General features: G+C 38.5%; 1 protein-coding gene across 4 annotated transcripts in view; it reads right to left on the minus strand.

Moving 5' to 3' along the window:
• The window catches only part of nfatc2a (nuclear factor of activated T cells 2a), a 196,312-nt gene that overhangs the window by 28,800 nt on the left and 150,876 nt on the right, over window positions 1-16,636 (minus strand). For 3 of the 4 annotated variants that reach the window (XM_048549698.1, XM_048549699.1, XM_048549696.1), the window contains one exon: window positions 3,754-3,797. The exons of the other annotated variant lie outside the window; for it this stretch is intronic. In XM_048549698.1, coding sequence (XP_048405655.1) covers window positions 3,754-3,797 — 44 coding nt within the window. The remainder of the gene's footprint in view (window positions 1-3,753; window positions 3,798-16,636) is intronic. 4 annotated transcript variants of the gene reach the window in all.

Genomic DNA, 16,636 nt, shown 5'->3' on the forward strand with positions numbered 1-16,636 from the left:
CTTTCTTCTGCAGAAACAGCAGCCACATTGCAATTCCATGCACCATTCCCAACAGAGGGCCTGCTGACAGACTAACAAACACAAGCCCTACTCCGTAATCTCCTGCTATGATCTGTCCCTCTGTAATGTCTTCGTTTACCAACCCATGATGCCACTGCCTGCCTTCTTCCTACTCATTGGCTGTGACATACAGCACATGCTTCCCACTTTAGCCAGAAGCCTCTTAATGTGGGTGATTGACAGCCAGGAAACAGAAAAAGGAAAAAGTCAAAAAAAGAGGTCATGTCTGTAAATTTGTCGTCATATTATGGCACTGCATTTCTGGCATACCTGGTTAGCATGGCACATCCAACTTCTACCTCAATTTCCTTCCCACAAATATGAGGGTCTACATAATGTTGCTTTGGCATTCCCCACCCCAAAAGCATTAAAACTGAGTATGTTACCATTTGACTGTGAAACCATATAGCAATGTCAAACTCGTGGGTGGTGTTTGCATGCTTTCAGGTACTCTGCGGCAGTCGTTACTGTGCGTCAGTTGCTGTGGTTTGAAAATTTTCCAGCGCGGGGCAAAATGCTGACAATGCATTCATAACTTCGACTGACATCTGCCTTGCTATCAGCAGGCACAGTGAACAGAATCCTTTCCTTTGAATGGATTTTGCTGTTTGACACAAAGCCCCAGATTAATGCACAAAGATATGGTTCATTAATATTTACACTAATTTCTGACCAGTGAAATCTGACAGCAGGCTTGGTTCAACATTTCATCTGCAAAACAGCTCCTATCTCTCTCTTCGAATGGCACTCTGGTGTTAACATTGGTTCTGAATTCAAGTTCCTAGTGTGGGATTTGACCCACAACTGAGAAGCGAGAATGCTAGTACCAAGGGAAAGCGCAAACTAGTTTCTCTGTCACCTGCAGTTTCCTTTACTAATTGCTTCAACATGCCTTTACAGAGCTGTAACAAAACTAATGATTCTTGCACTCCTGAATGTAAAGATCTTGGTTAACATTCGTAACTTGATGGAACAGTGAGGAAGATTTCCTCTGCGATGTGTTCAAAGGAAGAGTTACCAATTTCCAAATAGAATCATTGAATGGCCACCTTCTGTGCTGTAACCATTCGGCCTGTCATGTATTTTCCAGCTCTCTACAAGAAAAACTCACCTAGTCTGACCTTTCATGTAAATATCTAATTTTCTTTTAAAAGCCATGACTGGACTATCCTCCATCACACTCTCAGGCATTCCAGATCCTAACCCCACAGCACACAAAGCAATTCTCCTCATATTGCCGTTACTTTCTCTTTGCGCAGTTCAGTGGAAATTTTTCTCTGTTCTTTAAACCACTTTAGTATTCTGAGATTCTGAATCGTTTCCAACAGGAAAACAAATCATATGTTTTAAAAGCGAATAAGTTAAATCTTATGTATCTTTCATACTAGATAATTTGAAAGACTCCTGGAATTTCACGGTTAAAAGTTCAACTATTGTGTAGCTACCAGTCTCAGATTGTCTGCCTGTGGTTGGGCTGCCAGATCCAGCAGAGATCTGCACAAATGCTTACACATATGTGCAGAACATCCACATCCAGCAGTTAAATATACTGAGCACCAATGCAACAGGAGGCACTCTCTTAACACTTAAACAAACTCTGGTTGACATTACACAGATAAATCTCCCTATGTAGCTCTCCAAACATAAAAAAATTGTAATTAAGGAACTGTAATTGTAATTGTAATTGTATGGAACTTGCATGTGTGTTCCCTAACATATTTTCTGTCTATTAATTTTAATAAAAACTGTGGTGTTACACAACTGCAATTTTGATATACCCACCTGGCAGATGACTCCCATGCCAGGAAATGCACAAAAATCAAGAACCTTTTGCACATACAGTTTGTTTTCACAATATCAAATCTTCCATGTGTTGTGAAAGTCATGCAGTGAGACTGCCTTCTCTATATGACCTCACTATGTTCTCCAGTGCTATTTCCCAGGTACAACAGTGGAGATATACTGCAACTAGCAATGTCACATCTCGATCATGACAAATATATGGTCCTCACGGTTTTTGCTTTGGTGCATCTAATAACTTACAGAAAAAAAATGTCAACCTGGTTAATATAGTAGATTTAGTTAAAAGATGCAGAGTTACCAAAAAAATGAAGTGGACACTTGTTGCTTTTTAAGCATTACTTTTGTCCTGTTCCCAGGACATCCTTGCAGCACTAGTGAGAATTTTCCATTTTCCATAACCCTTCAAGGAAATGACAATTTTTTTAACCTTTAAAAAATTGCAAATTGGAAAATATTTGCAATACCAAATAGGTCATGTACCTCCTCTTAAAGCACCTGAAATAGAATCAGCAGTTTAATTTGTTTTTGCAGTTCTCCAGGCAAATGAGAGTTATCCATCATACAAAAACATTTCTGTCATTGTCAAATGTTGACATCTGAGTAAGAATTCCGAAAACACACTTCCAGAACCAAGGGACATTATTACTTCATTCAGAGTTTTCACTGTACAAACAAAAAAGAGATTAGATAAGCTCGTAACCTTTTGGATGCACAAATTCCTTCGTAGTTTTTAATGACTCATAGTGAAATGAGGAGCAACAATGTGAGGCCTGTCGAATGTGGGTGGTATCAGGGAAAACATTCTATTACATGGAAACTCTGTACAATAATATTAACTTATCATTCATAGAGTACAATGCTAACAATATACTGTGAACTAAATAGATATTTTATTCCTGCGGTTGTTATTTAGTGTTTTCCTATTTTCTCAACAAAACCCTGTCCTCAATTGGAAGTACATCACAAGTATCAGCACTTACAAAACAGAAATCCCAGTATGGCTTTCATTAAAGATTAAAACACAAAAATTGCTGAATGTCAAAATCTGAGGGCTACCTGCAAATCAAACCCTCATTAGTTTTTCTTTAGTTGTTCCAGAGTTGAAGAAAATGATCAAAAGGTTTAAAGTTTGGCAGGCCAGTAAGTGAATAAGAAGTACAGTAGATAGCTGTGCACAGCAGTTTACAAGAGCTGTTTATAGAGGGGAAGCCTTATTAAGCAATACAACAATCTTCTGCAAAGTGGCCATGCATGTTTAATTTTTTCCAACAACTTTTGCCACTGTAAACGCTCTGTGTTTAGGAGATCAGACATTTTGGAGGCAAACAGCTAAAATAGGAGGGGGGAGGGGTTTGGGGTTGTGATAGATCCTGCCAGATTGGCAACATTTCTCATGTGGAAAAGAATGCTCTCAAACGTCCCCCTACATAATAAGAGCAAGTCAAGCCAGCAAGCTCTGCCAGAAATAACAAACAAAACGGCTTTCCCCATCCTTCCCGGGCAGTCAGCACCAGAGTATTACAACGGTTGCCATAGAGTTTACTTTGCTATCATAACAAATTTGATATCTCCAGTTATAAAAGAGTGCACTGTATTTTGCAGACTCAAAAATTTATTTTTTTTTTGTTTTGTCAGAATTCCAGCTTTTTTCTGTCTGGGTGCTATAGACAGGGACTCCCCATGTTAAACCTCCAGTTATCCTTCTTTCAGCTCACATAAACTACTTTTGCATTCTTTTAGAATTTTCACACACACAACTTACCCTGAATGTAATCTTGTCTCCATTCAGTGCTCATTTTTCTACAATACATTATCAAAAGTATATCTCACTTGCTTTGCCTTTGTAGGTCATAATTCAAAGCTGTCAGAAATTAAATCTTCTCTACATACCTTATTAAAGTGTTCCAGCCTTTGGAAGAAGTCCCATGTAGTTTCTGTAAAAAAAACTCAGTTTCACTGGTGCAACTTAGTTTGGTAGGCCCTCAAATAAAAATGTGGTTGATTTCTACAATACTACAATAACCTTCTTTACTAACAACCCTAATAGTAATTTATCTATTATGATAAGGCTGGACTATCTAAAAGAGAACATTTTTCCACTGGCCCATCTAAGACAATTAAAGAGGAGCTGTTTCTTTTGAATCTATCCATGATAGTAATGTACATACTCAAACTGGTATTAAACACACTACCATTTACAACTAGAACTGTAAATTGACATCGAAAGATTTCTGTGCATGGACTGTACTGGACTGATTTAAAGAAGTAATTTGATACATTTGGCTGAACTAAGTTCATTATTATGCATTTGGTACTTTAAAATGAGGGTATATAAATTGTTAGGTCAACAAGATGAACTTTTCTAAATTGAAGTAGACAAAGGTAATACATGAAAATTAAAACAAGAACAAAATTACAAGGACAGCAAATACCACACATATGGGATAAACGCTATGTTATGCCCATTTTAACAGCGTTGCATCTTGATCATAGAAACAGCAAATTCATCCCCTGAGACCTGTTTTATCCTTCACTTAAATCTTGGGTGTTCTGTAAGTGATCTCCATTCATACATTTTTGCTTCATATCCCTTAAAAATCATTAATCTCAATCATGAAAATTTCATTTGAACCAGTATTTATTACCTTTTAAGAAACGGAGTGATAGAATTCTATTAAACTCTGTCTGGAAAAGTATCCCTTGATTTTGCTCCTGTATAGCCTATCTCTCTCTAAAGATTGTGCATTATTATTTTGAATTCCCTCATCAGAAGAAATAATTTTATTGCATCAAACTGATTAAATTTAGTTTTCATTTTTATAATCGCATCAATATGCTCTGGAATAATTCTGGGGCTGAGGCGCCTGAAACTGAAAGCTAAATTCAAGTCGGATATTTTATTGAGGTTCTTTACAACTGAAACTATGTATTCAAACTATCTTGATATAGTGACGAAAATACCACTTCTTTTTAACATCAGTGTGTGTATTTGTGCACTTGTTTCTGTGATTTGCATACATGGATCCCAAATCCTTTTGTTTCTTCATAGCTCCAAGACATAACCATTGCAAAAATTATTCCAATTCATATTGCTCAAATCAAAAATGAATGATTTCACACCCGCCACTACTGAGCTCCAATTGTCACAGTTTTGCCTGTTCACTTATTTTATATGCTTTGCAGATTCCTCTCTGAGCCACACAGGTTATAGTACCTTCTAATTTAAGGCCATATTTTCATAGAATTAGGAAGACACCAAATACCTCTAAAAATAGTGAGCAGGACCTGTGTGCAGAGGTCAAAACCCCATTCCCAATGAATCCATTTTTTGCCATTCTGAGAAAGGAATGGAGCCTGATGCACACAGGAGAGGTACTGTAAACTCAGGAGGGCCATTTGAATTCAAACAGCGCTCATTTTGGTTGTTCCGACTGTAATAATCTGCTGTGGGAGAGTCTTGATTTCATGGTGTAGATGGAGACACATTGGAAAGGCTGCAAAGTTCTCCTTAAGTGTTGTTATCTGAGAGATTTTAAAGACTTTGGTTCATTGTACATAAAAATAGATTAAATTTATCAGTGAGGGTTCAGAAAACATCTACTGGTCAGCCTTGATTGCTAGGCCAACTGATGTGGTTTAGAAAAACATGACTACCTGTTGCTGCATTTCAATAGATTTCTTTGAGATTTTCCATACAGCAATTTCCCAACTGCTTGCTAATGCTCATTAATAAGACAACATGACAACTTGATGTCTAGTCTTTGAACTAACACCGCCTCCAAACAGCTGATTGGGAATTAACAAATTGTTACTGAAGACTTCAAGTGCAACTTGAAGAAATGCTCATCTTTTACGATTCACTTGCAGGTTTTAGGATGAGATTTGAACCATATCAGAAAATGTTCCTGGACTGCTTGTCAAGTCTTCAAAATGAGAAAATCAGAAATTTCTTTGATGATTTCATCTAAGACAGATAAATTCTTCATGAACACATTATAGGTATTAGCAAGAGAAGGGAACTGCTTCATCCTGGATACCTTGTTAGAGTTCCATCTTCATCGGCAGAAGAGTAGGACGTAAGTTTAGTCAGAGCCAGCCCACATGTGATTGGAGAGGGGGCCAGGAATGGGAGTTGGACTCCTTTGTCCCCATGAGTACAGGACATCTCTTCGTCTCAGATCCTCCAGTGCTACATCTGAAAACCTGCTCACTCTCTCTCTTGATTGCTGAGGCTCCATGTAACCTGCCAGTGTGTTTCAGCTACTCTATAAGAGGGTATGTGAAGCCTCTAGACATATTTCTCCATGAAAATTGCTTCTGATCAGCAATTGAGTTCTAAATCCTCAGAAGTTTGTTTTAGCACCTCTTGACAAATCAAAATTGTGATAATCAGCAGCTTAAACCCAAAATCGCATGTTAAATTTGAACATTCAAACCTTTTTGGTGTCTACTTTCACCCTTTCATCAATATAGCACGCAAACTGCTTTAAGAAAAAAATCATGCAAAAGGACTACAAAATGTAGAGCTGTTACTACTCTTCAGTTTTTCTGAAGATAATTCGTTAGAAAACACAAAACTATTCACTCCCCAATGAGTCAGTGAGTTTATCCATTCAGTAACGGAGCTATATATTCCAGGTAGGTAATAGGTTTAATCCTAATCTGTGCTAATTTACTTTAAGCATTAGATATGTATTGTGTCAAAAAATATCAGAGTACAGCATACACTGAAAAATTCTGAAGTATAGTATCTGCTATTTTGTGGCAAACTTATTCACTTTGTTTTACCATTGCTATAGCCAGTCTCAGGATTACTTATTTACAGAAAGGAAATCAGCCACAATCTAACTCCTGATCATTAACCAATGACCACCCCTGTAAAAGTATGCATTTGTGGATTATTAAGATTATCCTTATAACTCAAACTTTGCTAGGAAGCACTGCATAAGTGAAAACACACAGCAATGAAAATGGGACAAGCTACAAACAGCATCCTTAATACCTAGTCAATTGCTTCATAAGAAGAGGACAGGAGGAAAGGGACAGATAAAATTAATTTTAAACTACTCGTGGAAGTTGGATCTAGTAGTCAGAGCCAGTGAGAATAGAGACTATCATTATGAAATTATAAATGAAGGAAGTAATTCTCTATGGATCTAGTTTTCACCACCCAATGATAAAAGGAAAACTTAGAACAAAACAGTGCAATTGCTGGCCAGAAGTACTTTATAGCAGCTTGGAGACATAAAGCAGCTGACATAACACTGCTTAATAAAAAGGCTAACCCATAAAGTCTAGCTTTGGCTTCAGGGAATGTGACGAAGATTCTTAAAAGAAGTACAATTCAAAGACATTTGGAAAACAAATGGGAACACAATCAGTGAACATCGAAGTATGAGATAAATTAACTCCAAAAATTGAGAAGTTCAAGCATGCTTCCAAACTAATTGCCAACTAAAATGCAATGATCATGACTTTTAAGATCTCCAGCAGACCTTACGTGATACTTTAAAGGCAAATGAAGAAGATTTTTTAAAAAAGTAGTATAAATGGCTTAAAAGTGTTTTTTAAAAAAAAAATGTTATTAACGGAAAGCATTCCAGATTGAATCAAAAGACTTACATAAGGCATCAGGAACAGGAACCAGTATTCTAATCTTACATATTATGTGACAGTCTGACTTTCACTATCTGCATATTGTGCATTTGTGTGGGCTGTGCAACAAAGCCATGAATGATATCACAGCTAGTAGTTCTGGTCACTCAGTGATCACAGTCTGGTTTACCATGTTGTTTCTGCATGTAGCTCACACAGCACTGCTGCAAAATACAAACCTGAGGACATCTGCTGGGATACCAGACCTTGACTGGCATCATTCCCTACCTGTGATCACACATGAGCTGCGTGCTGATGAAGTGAAATCCTTTTGATTTCAGTACAGTCCAGACGTGATATGCTGAACTGAGAAAGCAATGTGTGTGCATCCAGTAATCTTAACAAAACATGCTTCATCTGCTTCTCTCAGGTAAGAAACCAGATGCATGAATATTCTTACTATTCATCTTCACAGCCAATGGCAATTTTTAAAAATATTCATTCGTGGGATATCAATGTTTCTGGCTAGGCCAGCATTTGTTTGCCATTCCTAACTATGTTTGAGAAGGTGGCCATGAGCTGTTTTCTTGAATTCCTGCTATCCTTGGGATGTAGGGACGTGCACATTACTGTTAAGAAGAGAGTTCCAGCGTTTTGCCCCAGCAACAGTGAAGGAACATTGATGTAGTTCCAAGTCAGGGTGCTGTGTGACTTGGAGGGAAACTCACAGATAGTGGTGTGGTCTGACCCCACCTATGAGGTGGTAGTTACAGCTGCAGTAAGTAACAGATATTTGCAAGGACATCCTTACTAAAGTGCAGATATCATGAGTTGTTCCTCACTAAGGTTCAGGTAGAACAAATGCTCCTTTTACATCGTGAATAGATATAGCCTCCTACTAAGAATCCTTCTCCTCATCCTCTTTCCATCTTCTTGAAGCAGCTTGTCCCGCACTGTGTGGTCTCTATTCCTTCCTCCAGTTATTTTTGTTTTAATCTAAGGGGAATGGCTACTGATACACCAATATCAGTAAGCAGCTGGTTTGTGCAGAAAGAGATAGCCAAAACACTCAAGTACGTTCCACACACTTTCTGTACACCATTGCAAATTTACACTACCGTTGAAAACACCAAATCACTTGTCTACTTAAGGCAATGATCAGAGAAAAGTTAGCCGTCCACACGAAGAGAGTTGATTATTCTTATTAAATCCTGTTAACGGGGTGTCCTTTTGGGCTGCGTGGAAGTTCAGCTGTGCAAGATTAAGAGAGGGATAGGTTTAATGTCCAAAATGGCAATGTTGGCATCAAATCAGCACTTTCACTTACACGGTACTCTGATTGATAGCAGATACCAACTTGGTCTTACAATAGTATCAAAAGCACCCACAGGTCCAGATCCCAATGTTGTACCTGAGCTGAAAATCTCACAGCCAACCCGTACAGAAAGTGAAATGTAAAGAAATTGGGAGTGAATAAATCATCAGGCCTTGTTGATAGTGTAATGTTGAAACCAAAGCAGTGAACTGTATGGTATTACGTAAGTAGTTCAGAATAACTGTCCAAGTAAACAATGCTTACAATGTCTTAATTGAAAAGAACTAATAGGAAATATACAACATTAAGAAACTAATAACAGATTTAGGATTTTGCTGGAAATTTGAAAATTACTGTCAGCAATCTTTTTCCCCTAACTGAAATAAACATATAATTGTTCTGGAAAGGATGTAATGACAGAAAAGTAAAGGGATTTCGAGCCTTGGGGATTTCACTTAAATAAGTTGAAAACACCAAGATCCAGGCATAACACCCAACTGAGAAAAGGGTGGTAAGTTGGCCCAGTGGTCAGCAATGCTGTTTCACAGCAGCAGGCACGCATGTTTGATTCCAGCCTCCTCTTGTGACTGTTTGGAGTTTCCTCCAGGAGCTATGGTTTCTTCCCACAGTTCAAAGATACGCAAGTTAGGTACATTGGCCATGCTAAATTGCCCATGGTGTGCAGGCCTGGAGGATTGGCCATGGGAAATGCAGGGTTACAAGGATTGAGTTGGAATGTGGTTCTGGGTGGGATGCTGTTCAGAGGGTCATTGTGGATTCAATGGGCCAAATGGTCTGATTCCATTCTGTAGGGATTGAATGAAGCTGGCAAAATGGAAGTAGAAATGAATAAGCCCTTTGAATAGGAGATATTGTATGAAACAAGATCACAAAGCTTGGTGAAATAAGGGCTAAATGAAGGGCATCTTCTACAGGAGGTTGCACAGAAATTGAATAAACTGCTCCTAATGCAATTACACTCATTTAAAAAGCATTTCTGTAGCAAGATCAATTTGCCAATTATCAACATGATGTAAGAAGGAAACTTATGAAGCAGGGTCACAACCTGAAACATCAACTTTCCTGTTCCTCTGAAGCTGTCTGGCCTGCTGTGTTCTTCCAGCTTCACATTGTGCTGTCTCTGACTTGAACCAGCAGGTTTTACTATCTTTATTGATACCAGAGAGAAAGAGATAGTTCAACAACAGTATCATCTCCTAAGACTACTTCCCCAGCAGTGAGACACTAATCACTGAAAATCAGCTCTGCTAGAATGGACATGGAATTGAACTGCATCTGCATCTGGATTTCTATATTCTTTTGTTTTCACTGTACATATAACAGTTATTCAATTAAATACTGCAGAAACCACTAACAAGAAAAATATTAATGGGAGTTATTTCTGAATAAAACACTTCCATGGTGCTCCCTATTTTAAGTAATACATCGGAACATAATCTTTCACCAGGACATTTCTGATTGGGTTAGCCATTCAGGGGTGGTATTTAATAAATTATCAATACAACAAGCTGCTATGTTTTGAGTTTTCTGTACCAGAGATAATTGAATTACATGGACATAAACATCTAAAGAGCTTCAAAAATGGTTGGCAACATTGCTGCATCTTTAAATGAATAGTTATTTTGTTTGCTGCTTTTTCCTTGCGACTCAAATGAAAGTAAAAGGAATAATACAATCATTCTTCTTAGTTAACTTTAGGGATGTTTTGCTATTTACATTTCTGCAAAGGGAACTCCATGAAATGGCTTCTACTTAATTTTTTTAATCCTTGTTGAGATGTGGGCATCATCGGCAAGGCCAGCATTGTTACTTGCTTTTGAGAAGGTGATGATGAGTTGCTTTATTGAACTACTCTCTACACTTCCTATGTTCTTGACACACTAATGGAATGTTTAGGGAGTGAGTACCAGCATGTTGACCAATCAATGATGAAGAAGCAGAGTTATCTCAGTGTGGAGCTGGATGAACACAGTAGGCCAGGCAGCATCAGAGGAGCAGGAAAGCTGATGTTTCGGGTCGGGACCCTTCTTCTCCTGCTCCTCTGATGCTGCCTGGCATGCTGTGTTCCTCCAGCTCCACATTGTGTTATCTCTGACTCCAGCATCTGCAGTTCTTACTATCTCTGAATGATGGAGAAGCAGTTTTTTTTTCCAAATCAGGATGATGTGAGATTTAGAGCTGAACTTGTTGGCAGTGTTGTTCCCAAATGCTTGCTGCCTTTTGCTTTCCAGGTGCAAAAGATCAAGTGCTTGGGAAGGCATCTTGGTGATTTGCTGCAGTGAGCGTAACACATTACTGCCACAGTACGCATTGTTTGATGACAACTGCATCACAAGTGGAATACAAGTTGTAATGCCAACAGCACTATAGCATGGTGTTTTTAATTTGCTCATGAAGGGTGTAATAGCATTTCTAAGATGAAATGATGATACTGTGAACAGTCTAGTATCCAGCAATGTATTGCCACAGAGCTAGAATGTAGCTTGTATGGTCAATGAGAAATCTTTTCAACCAGATCATGCATAACTACAACAAATTTAGAAAATCATGATACAACACCAAGTAGGTATTGTGGGAGAAGTGTAAGCAAATGCTGGCAACCAGTACTTATTGCTTCTTGTTCATTGGGTAAATGCCAGCAAATGTCAGAAATTGCTACAATCAATTCCACATAGACCAGTTTGGCAATTGATGTATTAGACAAGCTGTTAACAAAAATGGGGCTTTCCAAAGACCACCACTATAACCAATGGACCACCATTTATTTCTAGTCAGTGTATGGAAATCATGGTACAGAATGAATTTCACCACCATCTGACTTCTTCATACAACTGTATGGTGGTGTTTAACAAGTAATAAATGGTAGACTGAGAGCTAGGAAGAGAGATTGTATTCACAATCCATTCATATCCTACTTCACAAATAGTAATTCTTTGATCTGAAACAGCCTAGCCAAATTTATGGTTGATTGCAATCTTCAGAGGTAACTAACCATTGTAATGCATCACCAGTATTTAATGGGATTATCAGAGTGACAGCAAAAGATAATGCTAATTGGCCAAGTAGAGCAAAAAATGTACTTCAACAAGTGAATGCAAGTAAGGAAACAATGATTTGAAATTGGAAATTGGGTTTGCAACAAACAGCCAAATCAACAAGCTCATATCATCTCTAGCATCGGAACAAGACAGATTAAGTGATTGCGCCATATGAACTCTTAAACTGTTGGAGGATAACACAAAATGGAACATGAAATGTTTGATAGCTGGGAAGTGAGGATATTGTGGTTTTGAGGATATGTTTCTTTTTCGATATGCTTTTCTTCCTGCAAATTAACCACACTGCAAGGCTGATTGATAAATTTTACATTAAATTTCTGGTGTATTGCTTGGCACATCTGGATTATTTGGTAAATGATGTTCAAAAGCAGAATAACATTTGTGCAGGACATTACGTTCTGAGTTTTTAAACATCAGCTGGTTGAGTGCAGCCAGCATGCTGTTTGCTGTGAACAGTCAAAGAGACACGTTGCTTGATAATGGTCTGTCAGTTTCTGAGACATTTAACTAGCATCACACTAGCAGTGAAATTCACTACCACACTGTTCAATTGTGTAATATATAGAATTGCTGTGATTACAGCATCTTATTATGGCAGAATGCCACGTGTGTTTGCTGTAAAATAGTAGTGTGAGACAGGCAATTTTACCTATTGCTCAGATTTATGAACGGTTTTGGTACTCCTTGTCTTGTCGTCATGGCTACATGGTGATTGGATGGCTCGGGTTTTATTCATAATTTGCCAATATGATTGCTTTTATAGCAATGGAGCTGTTGAAATCCTAACGTGTATATTAACCAGTGAATGCATCTGATATCAGGTAAGTAGGCAATATGTCTAAAAGCCTGGTTGACAGCATCAAAAACATATTCCTTTGGCTGCCCATAGCACGCGGACTGTGTTAAACCAACTAGTGCTTGCAAATCTCAGAACATACTACCCAGCATTAAATTTGATTTTCCTATTGGATAACGTTAACTAAATAATGTGCTAACAATTAAACCAGAAAACAATTTAAGATTATCAGTCAAGATCACGGTGCATTTCATTTGTGTGTGCAAAAAGCTACATATATTCATGCATTAGACTCTGTTCTATACAGGCAAAGGGTATTTGTGCATACATGACACTTTTTCACTGAAAGGTTGTGCAGACTGCCAATCCTGCTGCATTCCTTAGGGCAACACTCTGACTGGTCTGAGGTGAATCAGCTAACTAAGACTGACAACCAACAGATCCAGCTAGATCTTCATGCCAACTAACCATATTGTATAAATTGGTGTTCCCTTTCAAAGCTTAGTTTCTTGCATCACACTCCTGAGGGGTGTAGGACAAAAAGCTACAATTTTATGTGACTTTTATTTTAACAATGTTAACTGTTCTGTGCTGCATAAGTCTTTTGACTGCTTACTGTGGCGTGGATCAAGCCTACAGGTGAGATTACAGAGAAAGTGAAAGCAAGCTGTATAACAGAGCAAACGTTTTAAAAGCATTAAAATAAATGTCCTGTTCATATACAGAACCTGGTATGTCATTTATGAATATTTCTCAGACACAGTACAGCACCTTAGTAAAACCTGGCAAATAAAACCCAACTGCCCAGGAAAGGCACAGAACAGTTCCAAACCAGGAATTTGCTGTCAGGAAATCAGAGCCACATTAATCCAATGACTCTTCAGTCCAGTGTTTATCAACTACTTGCTTAGAGATTGAAGGTGATCAGACAGCATCCCATCTGAGTCTGACTTGACACCCGCATATTAGAAGTCACCAGATAGTGATTATGAATTGGATTGCTGAGTGATGTTTCTTCTGCTTGGTGCATAGACACTCCCATATCTTGCTGATCTGGCCAATACTAATTAACTCAGCAGTGATCAAAAATCAAGCAATCAATTTTTAAGGTCTTCATAGCTAAGTAACAGACCACTTGGTGCACCTACAATTGAGTCATGAAGGAGACAAGAGAACCCCTACTTTAAACAAATTACTCAATATATTTAAATATTTGTTCACAGACTAGATTCCTATTTTGAAAGACAGCCAATACAAACCCACAAAATAGGATGCTGCAGATTTTAATGGGCATGCTATAAAAATAAAACAGTGAGATTTAGCTTCTGTACACATGCACTACCACCAAGTTCTATGAGATCATAAAACTCCAGGATCTACATAGTCAGCTTTACCACGAATGCTTTAATGGAATCATAATGAGCTATATAAACCTCTTTGAACAGTGCCCAGGTACAATATCACTTTGATCGTTAATCCAAGGAGAGGTGAAAAATGGCACTTTTTGTATCAATCTGTGATTAATAATTATGTGCAGAATATGCAAAAATATTCCAATTTCTTTCAAAAAATTCCCAGCTAAATTATAAAGTCATCAGATTAGTGCTGTTAAGCAGACAGTTTTTCAAAAAACATTTCACATGCTGAAATTATATGGATCCTGACATGGAATCCATTGAATTTTCTTTGTTGAAATACATATATAAGATGGAATCTTATAAAGGTCTGAGCAATGTGGACTACAGTGAGATGTGTAGCAAAATTGGCTGACAAATGTGGCAAGGCTCTTCTGAACGTCGGGAACAAAAGTATAGCATCTTTTATGTTTTTACAAGTGAGGTAGTGAGATTCTCGGTAGGCAGTGCTGAGCTGCCAACGGATGGTGATTATTGCTTGTTAAATGCTTTGTTAACAGCCCAACTCAACCTCATTAATATTCAGCCTCACATTTTCCAAACTCTCCAAACAAGCCTGATGTCAGGAAACCAGAGGAAGCACTTGGCAGATTCAGCTCACCACTCGGTATGAATGATTATCATGTTGGCAACTAGGTCAGCAGTATCTGAAAGCATGCTCCATGGGCATTGAGCACACACATCCAACATCTGCCAGCCTCCAAGGACTCTCAAGGTACATTTCTAATCCATTTACAGGATGCATTTCTGCATTTCCACACTGTGCCTCAGACTGCAGCAACTATCATTGTAATGCTGCAGCAAGGTTACTATGTGGTTAGGGGGACACACGCAACATGTAGGCTGGACCAGCCTGCACCTCCAGTGCAGTAGCCAAGGGCAGCTCTTATACCAGTCCAGGCTCTGTGGGGGTGGTTAGAATCAGCATCCTTTCCTTATAAATTGTGAAGAGGTGTAGGTCAGGTACCACCCATATTGACTCTTTCTGCTCCATTGTCAGCTGTTTTCCTCCTGGAATGTCAGAAAGACCAGTATAACAGGAGATGAATTTGGATGGCACAGATATTATTGTTAGTACGGGTGTGGAGTTGTCCCAAGTGACTGAGTAGGCAGCTTAGAGGGCTATACAGGGTTAGTGGTGTTGGGGTGAGTGACCGCAATTAGGAACAATGTTTCAGGCAATAGCAAGAGTTTTAAAGCTTGAGCCTTGTTGGGTGATACGTAGGGTAGCAAGAGGTAGAGTGAGTGTGAGCGATCAGAGATAAAATGGTAGAACTTATCCTGGTGGACTGGAGAAGGATAGTGACCTTTATCCTACAGTGCTGAACATTCCTACAAATGGGTGAGACTGGTTTAAACTGAGTAGGAGCCTCGGAGCAGGCTGGTATGGCCTACACTGCTCATCTGAGGGGAGCAGGAAGTCCTGTGTCATCACCAAGCCCTCTGGCAGGACTCCCAAGACCCTGCCCTCAAAGCAGGGTACTAATATCCCTGTCTACCATGTCCAGGGAAAATATCAGCAACTGTACAGGGTGGGTCTGGACTTACTGTTTGTCCTGGTACACAACAGGCCTTTAAAGATGGTGCAGACACAAGTGATGGCATTAAATTCTGGGGTATCTGCTGAGTGGCAAACTGTGCATGGCAAGAAATTGGATGTGACAGACTCTAAGGGGCATAGTAGGTAAGTAATGAGAAGGGTTTGGTAAGACATGGTAATGACAAACACTCCAAAAAATTCAATGCAACTTGAACCTGGCCAAAGAAAATCTTATAATTTTATAATCTCTTATCTTTCAAATTAGTTTTCAGAAATGATGCAGAATTTACAGTCTGAAATGAGGTGTAGAAATTTCTCTATTGTATGGCTTGAGCTAGTTGAGGCTGGGTGGCAACATATCTTCTTTGAGTGGTCACAAAAAGAGGATGCAAGACTGAGGCATCTAAAGATTATCCCCATTCCCTCTGCTCCCTGGTGCAAACTATTCCAACCACCTGCAATTATTATCTGCTGTTATTCTGAGTAAACATTGAGAAAATTCATTACACTTTCCAATTAATTATCCTTCAAAATGCTACATTCAAGACCAGAAGGAGCAAAAATAGAAATTGTAAAAATAAGAATGAACGAACAGATTCCCGATACTGGTAATTCAGGAAACCACACAGTTAATTTATGTGTTTGATTTTATACCGAAATTTGAAAAGAAATATAGTACAAAACAACTTTGATATTTGTGACCAATCTCCCATCTACATCAAGTACAAAATAGCAGCTGTAACAAAACACAAGATTCTACCACAGCATTGTTAATCATTTGCATGTCTTTGAAACAGGGGAGGGATTACTCTAAATAAAGTACAAAGGTCATTTTCTTCACAGCACTAACTCAATACGTCCAATTCTCTTTTTATGTCAAAAATAGGACCAGTAGCCAATTCAAGAGACAAAATGGCATCTTCTGACTAGATAAAAGCTGTTTGCTTGTCAAACAGCTTTGAATGGGTCTTAAAGTCATTTTTGAATGAAGATTTGGAAACTAGATGCGTGGTCTAATTATTGTCTGCCCAC

The sequence above is a fragment of the Stegostoma tigrinum genome, chromosome 19 (assembly GCF_030684315.1).
Source record: "Stegostoma tigrinum isolate sSteTig4 chromosome 19, sSteTig4.hap1, whole genome shotgun sequence".
Lineage (NCBI taxonomy): Eukaryota > Metazoa > Chordata > Chondrichthyes > Orectolobiformes > Stegostomatidae > Stegostoma > Stegostoma tigrinum.